This window comes from Neolamprologus brichardi, chromosome 6 (assembly GCF_056152115.1).
Source record: "Neolamprologus brichardi isolate AB-2024 chromosome 6, ASM5615211v1, whole genome shotgun sequence".
Lineage (NCBI taxonomy): Eukaryota > Metazoa > Chordata > Actinopteri > Cichliformes > Cichlidae > Neolamprologus > Neolamprologus brichardi.
In genome coordinates, this window is record NC_142109.1 from 23,032,532 (window position 1) to 23,044,240 (window position 11,709).

Below are 11,709 nucleotides of genomic sequence, written 5' to 3' on the forward strand. Positions count from 1 at the left end.
ATGTATCCGACTGTTGTGGTAATTTTGTTTTTATTGAAACCGAAAACAAAAAATACAGACAACTTTATCTAAAGTCATGAATCATCATTTTTGTTCAACTCTTTGAATCAACGCTGACAGCCTACACTTCAGTCACATACTAATCTGAATTTCAGTGGGGTTGTATACAGAGGCAAAACTACAAAATCTGTTTTTGTCCAGCAAATTATGGACCGAACTGTATAAAGTAAGTACTTAAAATTAATATGATGTTGTTCATACTTAAGAAGAGATCTTTACCATTTGGTTATGCATGGCATGCAAAGATATTTCAAAATTTATATTAGTATGTTATAGAAATAGGGCAGTAAATAACATCTCTGCAAGCCTCCCACTGGTCCTAACATGCGGTCAAAACACCCTCGGTGTTAAATTGTGCAAGAAACAGGAAGTGATGGACGACGACCCTTTGAACTTTTACGGTGCTTCTGAAACATGGTTTAATTCCTGGGCAGTTCCTTGTATTTCAAAACGAATGCTTGCAAAAACACTATTAGCAATATTGCCACAGTGATCAGCATGTGTTTACAAATGTTTTCATTTCATTTTTGAGATTTTTTGAGATTTTCTAGTTAATTAAAAGCACCTAGGCCAAAAGAGAGCGCTGTGTAGCTCAGTGGAGCCTGGAGATGCACCTCTGTTTACACACAAACACACACACACAGGCACAAAGAGAACAGTAGTTTGAGTGATTTTGGCCTGGGTTTATCCTTTTAGAATGTCATGTTTCTGTCATAGTTATCTCCACCAAGGAGGTTATGTTTTTGGTAGCAATTGCATGTGCATCATTCTGTTTCTACACATTCTGTTTCTTTGTCAGGGTGCAGATTGAGGTTATGTTATCAATTTGTTCAAATTTGTCTTAAAGCCACCAAAGTCTTAAAAGTCAACTTCATGATTTATTGGCTGAAAAATAACACAAAAAAAACTACAACTTAGAAATGATTCTTACAAGTGTCATGTCTATTATCATATAGAAAGTACTGTGTAAAATTTAAAATATACTACATTTGACCTTTGACCTCTCGTTGAAGGTCAATAGATTGATTCAAAGGTCAAAATGAGACATTTTTAGGTTATTAAAACTGGCTCTTACTGCCATTGTTTGTATTGGAAAAAATGGGGAATGCTCTATGACAGCGGTCCCCAACCCCCGGGCCATGAGTCGTTTGGTACCGGGCCGCGAGAGTTGAGGCTCGGGTGTGAAATTTATGGTGTTCAGCGTTTTTATCGTTAACTCGGTTTCCCTGGGTCTTTTCCCGAGTTGTAGTTGTGTGTCTTATTTTGAAAGAAATATCTACACGTTACCATAGCGACCAGAGAGCATTAAGGGGCAGAGAGGAGGATGTTACTCTCAATGTTGTTGGCGCATTTCAGGAGGACGCTGCTAATAAAGTTACACAATTACACAGTGAATTTGCATTTATTAATATATTTACAAAATACTACAGTTTTTGTCTTGGTCGTGTCATTTTATTTTGTTGTATTTATCCACGACACCTTAAAGGCCGGTCCGGGAAACTATTGTCTGACATTAAACCGGTCCGTGGTGCAGAAAAGGTTGGGGACCGCTGATCTATGAGGATTTTAACTATCGCGTTATGTTATTTTGACTTTGTTATTACTTTTTTTTAACCACATAAAGTTGTGTTAAATATGTTTTTCAATTGATTTTTATTACTAAACGGGTGAAATGAATATTACACATGTATTATAGCTACATAAATTATAAAATATATATAAACAAAACTCTACCTTAGTCCTGTCTGGGATATTAAAATGAATTTAAATGGGTCAAATAACAAAACCTGCAGTTTTCACTTGCTTTTACTGAACTACAAACATAAAATAAAAAATGTAAAAAAAAAAACCAGGTAACAGCTGACGGCGAGGCACACACACAGGCGACTATCTGACATCTCAGAGCAAATTTATAAAGAAGAAAGAAAATGAATCTAAACAAAATATATTCCTATAAAAGTAAATATGACTAACAGAGTGTGTAGTTCTAATGCATTTCTGAAATCTAAAAGGAGTCATCTTATCCATATTGTCAGCTAGCCAAACAATCTTTTTTTTTTATAAAGATATCTGAGACCTGCTGGAGTCTCGAGCTACTTTTATTTTTGTTAATAAATGCTTTATAAAGCATAAATAGTCCTCATTTAACATGAGCTCACGCAAAATACTTAATTCACTTGTAACTGCCTGAATTAACCATGAATTACAATATGAAATAACTATTAATGAAACCTTTATCAACACACTCACAAAAAGCTTATAAAACTTTATAAATGCTCAATTAACTGCTTATTAATACCTTACTAATGCTTAATAGTGTGACATTATTATAAAGTGCTATATGACTCACTCAAAACAAAAGGATTCATAAACTTCCAAAAACTCAAAGCCCGGGTCCAAAACCTCAGCTTTCATGCACTCCCTGAGCTCAAAGAGAAGGGTTAGCGATATAAAACCCAATAATCTGATCTCTGGCTGTGCAGCGCCACCCTCTGGTTAAACTGTGTTTTTGCAAGGAAATACACTGTGCTAGCTGTACGATCAAATGTATTACTGCAGCTTTGTCTGTACTCTTACCTGTAATTCATTAATGTGTGATATTATGTGCACATTTATTTAAAACTAGATTTATCTTATGTAAATGTAATCATTACAACTCAAGGTTACTTAGCATATTTGATACATGTGGTATTTTTTGTTTAGTTTTTATAATTTGTTTTGTTCAGTTTTTTTCCTAGTATAAGTAGTTTGAGGTATACTAATATTTGTGGGTTTTGTTTTTTGGGGAGTTATTTGTTTGTTTGGCTGGTGAAGGAAGTTCAGTATTAAAACTCTTACTTATTTAGAAACTCCCAGCCCACAGAAGTCCAAGGTCTATGTGTGGATGGACTTTGGTTTTCTCCTCTACAGCACACAGAAACAGAACTTTGACACAGACTGGCAAAACTACAGGGTTTAATTACACCTCTCACTCTAATAGCAGTGGAGCAGCTTCTGTATCAAATAAATGATCACAACCCAGATGCCACCTTAACACCACTGCAATTAAAAACCTTTTATTATTGTTGCACAACTCTTAATTAGTGATACAGCATAATGAGCTCTGCCAACACCCTCATTTGCGTCGTGTTTATGTGCTGCTGCTCTCCCTCCTGCAGACAGAAATACAGAAGTGTGCTCCATGTGCAAGTTCCAGTAAAACTACTGCACCAGTAAGGAAAGCAGATATTGGCTATACAATCCACCAAGGTCCTTGCGACAGGACAGAGATGTTTTCAGTGTCTCAGAATTAAATGGGATGAATGTAAAATGACAATAAGAAGTGCTCCAAACAAAAAACACTTAACTGAACATATCCAATAACCTGTAAAAGCCTCTGAACAACGCCCCGGATTAATCCAATCTATACACATAATTATGTTTAGTTATTTTTTTTAATACTGTACATAATTCGTTGTTTTATGGTTTTCTCAGATGCACTAATTGGCTTAAGCCTGTAGATGGTGCTGATGTCTTCTACAGAGTAACCAGGAACGAATGAAACAGAAACATGTTTAAACAACAGCTGACGTGTTTCAGGGCTGCTGATACTCTTTGATAAATTCTTAATGGTTCAATGAGTCACACTAGGACTCTAAGTCTGTCTTTGAATTTGACACCACATACAGTCCAGTGGAAAATATTTGGCCCATTCTTGATGTCCTAAATTTTGTTTACACATTTTCACTATCCATCCATCCATCCGTTCATTCTCTTCCACTTATCCTTGTCAGGGTCACGGATGGAAGCTGGAGTCTACCCCAGCTGGGCGAGACGCATCTCCACTAATCAAACAAATGTTAATATTAAACAGATATTAATTTAATGAAATTTTATATTTTATTTATATAGCACCAAATCACAAAAACCGTCCCTCCAAGATCCCAACAATGAAATGGCCCCCTTTAAACAAACACTTGGCGACAGTAGGAAGTAGAAACTCCCTTTTAATAGGAAGAAACCTCCGGCAGAACCAGCTTCAGGGAAGGGCAGCCATCTGCCACGACTAGCTGGGGGTGAGGAGAGGAAGACGGGACAAAAGGCATGCTGTTGAAGACAGGCAGAGATTAATAATAACTAATGACTCATCTCTGCTGTAAGGTTTTTCCATTTGTGGATAAAAGCTCTCACTGTGGTTTGCTGGAGTCCCGATGACCTAGAAGTAACTCTTTCCAGACTGGTTACAACTTTGTTTCTCATCTGGTTTGAGTTTCTCTAGATTGTGGCATGATGTGTTGCTCTTTCAGATCCTTTCGCCTACTTTACATAGTCAGACAGCTTCTATTTCCATGATTTTTTCATTGAACAGGTCTTGCAGTAATCAGGCCCAGGTGTGGCTGATGAGACTGTTTTGTTGCATAATCTTTATCAAAAGTTTTTTCCTGTCACACAGACTGGCGAGGTGTTGGTGCTGATGTCTCTCTGGGTTCACTGTCTCAACAGCTGCACTGTGAAGCCATAGCTACTTTAGTGTTTTCCTCTGGAAAGCTTTTTGCAGCGTTCATATGATGGACTTTACACAGTAAACAATCTGTCAGATCAGGTTATTTATTGTCAGCATGAGGAGAAATGGGTCAGTTTAAAGTGCAGAAGCATGAGAAAACATGCTCATGGGATTCTGTTGGTCCCAGCAAACGTGTGTGACCTGTTGAAATCAAGTTGCATAGATTTTTACACCTGTGTTTTCTTTTCTTTCTTTTTTTTCAAAGAAACACACAACAGACATCTATTTCATTAACGTAATTTCAATAAATACAGAAATTAATTTACCAATGACATTTTGACTGAAGTCTATGACCTCTTAATGAAATAGCATTCATTAAAAATGTTAAACATGCAGCACAAATCTACTTTTTTGGGCCATAAACTAGTCATTCTGAATCAAAAAAGAAAAAAAGACACCCACGAGTGTTACGGTCACAGTCCTGGGTCAGTGACCCAGTGTTTTGGTTTGTTTCATTATTATTATGATCAATCTTTGGTTTCATCTTGGTTTATTACTACCAGTGTTTTGGTTTTTTGTATTTTGAGCTCCCTTTGTTCTGTCCAGTTTGTCTCTGTGCCTGTCGTGTGCTCCCTGTTTTACTTTGAAAGTCAGTGTCTCATGTCAGTGTTTCTGGTTTTGCTTCCCTTGTCTTGTTAAGTCTGATTTCTCCCAGCTGTGTTACCCTCCTGTCCCCCATTCTCTGAGTACTCCAGTATGTATTTAAGCCCTGAGTTTTTCTTGCTCTGTGTTGTGTTGTAGCCTCATTTTGCTGTGTTTTTCCTGTCTTCCCAGCCTCTGTAGCACCTAGTTTTTTGGTTTCTTGTTTTTTAGTTCCCCGAGTCCCTGGTTTGTCAGTTCTAGTCACTGTACTTTGTCTTTTGTTTTCTGTGTTTCCCACAGAAAACTAAGCTGCACTTTCAGGTAATCTTCCTTCTTTTGGGTCCTATCCTGCCTGCCACACAGCACATCCTGACCATTACAGCTGTAATAGTGTCACACAGTGGAAATTTGTATTTATCTTGTATATTGATTTTATTCTGATTTTGTGTTTATTTATGAGTGTAATTTTTACTTGCATGATTTTGTTTCTATTGGATGGTTTTTAGTGTTTTATTTGACATGGTTTTAATCCACTGTGGACTGGCAGAGCATGGGATATATTAGTTGATAGGGATCACCTGCGGAGGCATGGGTGTGTCCAGTGTCCTATCAGCTGTTTAAATTTAATTAAAAGCAGACTAGCCGAGCACTGGGAGGAGAGAGGCCCCAGATATGAGGAGGAATGTGTGAAGGCCAGGTGAAAAGAGGGACCCGCTGCCTGATCGTGGGGGTGCGACACCTAATCTGGAGACTTACTGGTCAGTGTGACGTGGCGACCCAGTCCTGACAGCAAGGAACGGCGACAGTAGGAGACAACACGTGTGATTGGCAGCAGGGCAGAGGTATACCTCTGCCTGCATTTATGAGTAGTGTCTACACTGTCGTTCATCGGGTGCAGTCGTGTTGGGTGAGGGTCGCCATGGCTATAAGTCAGGGCAGCTTTGGGACCATTGTTCTGGCCCCTATTTGTTTATTTACAGGGCACTGACGCGAGGGGAGCCGTGGTGGCATCGCATGACGGACTCCGGTGCAGAACGCGAGCTGGGATGGGATGTGATGGGCCCAGTGAAGGGACAAGAGAAGGATGGGAGGCTCCTCCTCGTCTGCCTGAGACTAGGCTGGCATGGACTCCGCTCTGGAGAAGAAATTCCTGGCCTGCTGGTGGACCCATAATGAACATGTGGCATAATTACATCAGGGGATTCTTATGAATGTAGAAAACTATAGTTTTAAGGGGTTTAGAATTGTTTTATTTAGTCTCCATTAGGATTTTAGTATACTGACAATATTTTATTACATACATTTTTAAGAGGTTATTATTATTATTATTTATTTATTTATTTATTTATTTATTTATTTTTTCTGCTTCCTGGCCTGGAAAGAAACTGTTTCTGATCAGACCTCCCACCATCTCTGTGCCTTGGGTTTCTGATGGGTTTGCTCCCTCCTTGTATTCTAGAACCATCCTCATTTGTATTACATTCTGGCGCGACTGCTTTAGTATCTGCGTTACAATAGAACAAAACGGACATTTTTAATACGCAGTCACATTAAACACTATTAGACAGTCTCTTTGTTCGTCTCTCTTTAGTGTGTCCGCTTCCTGCAAAATTCAAACAGAATGGAAAATTTTGTTTTGTGCAGACATTTTTTTACTTTCAGGCAGTTAACAATAACATGATCAGACATGCACTCATAGCACTAATATGTAGCAAAGGCGTCTTTTATCATCATCATCCTCAGTAACGAGTGTTTCTTCCTTATTGGTTTTTCCTAAAAGAAAGAGAAATCTTATTCTCTTGAACTGTTGCTTTTGAGTGCACAGGACTGATAAATAACATTCATTTGATAATTGGGTGGATAAACATACTGACCAGCTGATTAATATGTATAGTACATAATGGTACCACTTTGTATGCTGGATCTAAACTTAGCCAAGGTTTAAGTTACTTTATAAACACTAAAATCTGAATGAACTTTAAGTTTCAATGTCAAACTCTCTGTTGCAGCTATTTGAGCAGAATTCATTCCTTTCTGCACTGAACTATGCAGATTTTAAATGTGACCTCTACATTAATAGAATGATCCCGAGTATAAGACTTTTCCAAAAGTAGTGATGAACCTTTGATGACAGAACGCTGGCTGCGGATGTCCTCTTATTCGCTGAAATGCTCCCAGGTTCTTATTTCTGAAAAGAAGGCGTCTCCAGGGCAGGCGGTGTAGTTCACTACCTGTCTGTGGCCATGGATGGTGAAATTGGAAACCAGTCCTCCTCCGTGTATAGCACATTGGACAAGTCGATGACGTAACAGGTCCGTGGCATAGCGAGATGGCAGGGTGGCAGTGTAGTTACCGATGATTGACACGCCATACCCAATGGCATTGTGTCCCCTGGTGTGAGTGCCGAGATGATGCCAACCCCTACCCTCATAAACGTAGCCGTCAGACCCGACCACAAAGCTGAAAGTGCAAAAATATGAGAGCAGGTGATCAATGGATGAGGTGGATGGTTACTAGTCTGCAGACAAATAGCACAAAATGCTGAGAATTTATATGTGATGAATTTTCAGCAATACAGTGTTTTAACAGCATGCAGTTAGCATTCCTGAAAATTCTCCCGCTAATAACATAGATATTAAATATGGCTACTTAAATGAATGTTTTGGCATTTTAGGAATTTTCTGTTGTAGGTTTTTTTTTTTTTTTTCGAATCATCACTCCCATGTTCATTTCCTACCACTTCAAGCACCTGTAAATCTCACAATTTACAAAAATAAAAGTATAAAAACAAGACTTTGTTCAATTAGAAGAATTATTTTTGACAGAATATGACCAGAATTTGACATTTTTACAGGAAAGACAAACTATAGTGATTAGTTTCAAAGGTCGCTAAAGAGTAGGCAGCACCTGTCTACAGCAGATCCATATTTTGAGGCAGTGACAGTTGTATACATCTGTTCAACTAACAAACACTGCAACAACGTGTAAAAACACATTTCCCTAGATTTCCAATGATTCCTTTAAAGTTTTGTTACCTGTATCCGATGTCAGCCCACCCACGGTCCTCCTGGTGGAAACGCTGCATGGACCTCATGTCACGAGAACAGCTTGGGAAGGATAAACAGGGTGATGATGGCTCATAAGTATGATGAATGTACAGATACTGGAGGGGAAGAGAGAGCGGGATAGGTGTACCTCGGTGGGGCTTTGCCCCCCACTGACAGCGAGGGATGATTTGAGGGCAGTCTGTGGGTAGGAGGAGACAAGGTGAGGATTAGGAAAGTAATAACACTCCAGACCTTGATAGGCTGCAATAGAACATATGGGCTAGTGTCTGAAAAAGGTCTTTGTGACAGCTCACAAATAATAACTCAGTTTGTCCAGCATCAATGAGCTTATTACTTAAACAAGGTTGTTTTTCCAACTGTTTAAGCCCAGTGTAGTGCACACAACATCTTTCTTTAAGGTCTAAAATCTGTCAATGCTTTTACCAGATGACTGCTTGTGGTTGTTGCAGTTTTTTGGAAATGGAGCTTTGACCTTTGAAACATCCGAAACGTGGGAGTGATGTTTGAAAAACGGATTACAGTTTATAGATAATGAATATAGCAGAGGCCTGCCAGAACTGTTCTGACAAATGTGGGACATTGGACAGTTTTGCAAAGTGAAATTTGCTTAGAAGGAGGATGGCGTAATGTTTGCACCAGGAAGGACTGTGGAGTAAGTCCTTTAGAATAATCTCATGAAATTGTTGTCCACACACTTAATTTTATCAGAGCCAAAAGTCTGAATAATTTGCAAACTTACAGAAATTACATTTCCCACACCAAAAGCAAGGCAGCTAAGCCAAGCATAGACGAATTCCTTTGTAATAACATTTGACTGAATGTGGAAAAACTGAAACATACTTCTTTCAGTCTGTTTTGTAAATGGACTGAAATGTTAAATGTTAACATTTCCAGAATAAAATTGAGCTTCCATGACAAAAAATTTGAATGGTTTGTGTCTTTTTATTCATTTTAAAGTTGAGCCTTTAAACTAAAGTATAAAGTATCAATGGACCACAGGACCAAGATGACTGAAAACTAAAAAAAATACTATAAAAGAAATACCTCTTCCTCTATGAGGCCTAACTATTTAACGGTGGATTTAATCCAATCTCCACGGGCATACTGATCACAACATGCAATTGCAGTTAAAAACTTCATAATGAGTTTCATAATAATGTTGGTAAAAGCCTTGCACTATTTCAGTGCTGGCTTTCACTTCAAATTGATTTGTTTTTTTCCCCCGACTGGCCAGCAGCCAAAATACACAAATGTTAACTGAAGTTAAAGATAGTTAAGTAAAAAATATTTTGTTTGTTTGAATTTACAAGGTTTTTACGAGTTCATGGTGACATTACTGTTTAACCTACTGTGACGTTATCCTCTTTAGATCCTTATCAAAAATATTTGTCTCATAAACAAAAATTTAATTCTGATTATTTTTAACCGCAAAGTTTGATGAAAACATCCAGGTTCACTAGACTCTTGCACAAAAAATAATGATTAAATGTCTTCATTCATAGCTCACCCCAGTACTTCTTGACAAATGTCTCCAATCCATCTTTCACCGCCTTTCCCACCCCAGTGTCCATAGAAATCCATTCTGTGTTCTCCAGTTTCCAGACCAATGCTAGTGTCTCCATCACCTGGCTGTGAAGATCAACAGACTCTAGGATGGATCTAGAGAGCTCCCTCCTCCTCGGGCTAATCTGACTGCTCACAGCATCCATGCCCTGCCCCTCACTCAGAGTAAAATTGTAGTATCCTCTCAGAATCTGACTGAGGGCCTGTGGCTGTTCAGATGCAGTTAAATTGCTGAGGTCTGTGCCCAGTATAAGGCCATCCATGCCCCCATTGATCATGGCATCGGTGGCTAGAGTGGCAATCTGAGACAGTTTGAACACCCTGGGGTGATCCACGTTGTCCCAGCACCCGTCAGGCCCCAAACGGTGAGATGGTGGGAAGTCCTGGAGGCTGAGAAATGATAAGCCCAGTGTCCTGCCTAAGGTGAGAGGGAAGATCCCAGCTGCTGCCACCTCTTCCATCTTGGCTTTCAGTCCTGATTCAATTCCTAGTAATAAGGGTACAAGCGCCACCGTAGTTCCATCTCTTGTGAGAACCACCCCTCGTTCTTCTCCATGGTCCGTCACAATGTGGTGGATGGCCTTGTCAAAAAAGCTGAAAGATGAGGCGTTGAGAATGGCCGTCTCCAGGAGGTCAGCATCGCTGAGATTATTGGAAGCGCCCAAGAAATGGATGGTCATCAAGTCATCATGGCCTGCAGTCCTCCGCAAGGCCCTGACCAGAGCCAGGGGGGGCAGACCAGGGTTGGAGTGTTCAACCTGCTGCACGGCTTGAATAAAGCCTTCCATGTTACGCAGGTGGACGCCTGACAACGACACAAGCCGAGAAAAGTGCATTAATCCCTCAGTGAATGAAATGTTCAGTTACTTCAGAATGAAACAGTGGTCCTTGCTCAATATTAGTGTAAAGCCAGTTTAGCAAACCATTCATTTATCTGTCTTAACAGCTTATGCAACTTACAGGCATTAGAGTCCGTCTGAGGTGATATAGAGTTCACATCAGCTAAGTTATAAACTGAGGATTAAAGAAGGTGGAAACTGATAACACGACAACAGGTTGTTGCCCTATAACTAGCATGATTTCCTCACATGCTATACAGATGGGAAAGAACTATACCAACACTGAGAGAATCAGTGGAGGAGCTCAAACATACAGCTGAAGCAATGTACATTTAAGATCAGGCATTAGACACACTTCCATAGTATACTGAGTTTGTGCTACCAAATACAGAATATGTCTTTGTCTTACTCTTTTAAGACCTATATTTTGGGAACAGTTGAATAGCCTTTCTAATTGATCAGTTAATAACCCAATACTTAAAGAAAGAGGGAAAGTGTTTTTTAGTTTGAGAAAGAAAGGAAAGAGAGAAAATTCCCAATTACAGATAACAAGGAACAAGTGAGTCAAAACACATCAGGTTGCCCAAAGAGAAAATATTCCTTATCAACATGCCAAGCAGGTACACTGTGGCCTGTAATGGAAATTCTAATGCAAGATAACCGAATGTTTGCATGTTTTAAATAACTGCGCTTACCTGTCGGCCTGCTGTAGACAGTAACAAGGTAAAATAAAGTCAGAAGAAAAAATGCGAGTCCACAGAAAGCCATTCTGCATCTCCCGGTTAGTGCTTCTTAAATCGTTTTATTGTTTTATTTTTATTCTTGCAAAACAAATGAACCTAAACAGTAAAATATGAAAGAATCTCTGCAATGATCCAAAATGTGTGGCGCTCCCTCACTTGTCTAGGTGTATTTATGTAGGTGTACGTGCATGACAGCAGTGCTCTGTCTCAAAGGGAAGAGTACTCTCTGTACACAGATGACCCCAAATATTGATTTAACCTACAGCACATCAAAGAGCAAAATTTCTCTTCAATTTATTTCAGTTTTCATC

The 11,709-nt window shown here is 39.2% G+C and overlaps 1 protein-coding gene across 1 annotated transcript; it reads right to left on the reverse strand.

Annotated features, from left to right (window-relative positions):
• Positions 1-7,292: 7,292 nt before the first annotated feature.
• On the reverse strand, positions 7,293-11,559 carry LOC102796547 (N-acetylmuramoyl-L-alanine amidase-like). The gene is made up of 4 exons (XM_006787480.3): positions 11,351-11,559; positions 9,761-10,621; positions 8,221-8,431; positions 7,293-7,645 (listed from the first exon to the last, which is right to left on the reverse strand). The coding sequence occupies exons 1-4, from the start codon at positions 11,421-11,423 to the stop codon at positions 7,342-7,344; spliced, it is 1,449 nt and encodes a 482-aa protein (XP_006787543.2). The 5' UTR covers positions 11,424-11,559; the 3' UTR covers positions 7,293-7,341.
• Between the last annotated feature and the right edge of the window lie 150 nt (positions 11,560-11,709).

Excerpts from the sequence above, each read along its gene's own strand:
- LOC102796547 (XM_006787480.3), bottom strand. The coding sequence starts at position 11,423 with ATGGCTTTCTGTGGACTCGCATTTTTTCTTCTGACTTTATTTTACCTT. Across the intron at positions 10,622-11,350 it reads TGTCTACAGCAGGCCGACAG|GCGTCCACCTGCGTAACATG; the intron begins GTAAGCGCAGTT and ends TGTCGTTGTCAG. Across the intron at positions 8,432-9,760 it reads ATTTGTCAAGAAGTACTGGG|ACTGCCCTCAAATCATCCCT; the intron begins GTGAGCTATGAA and ends TCCTACCCACAG.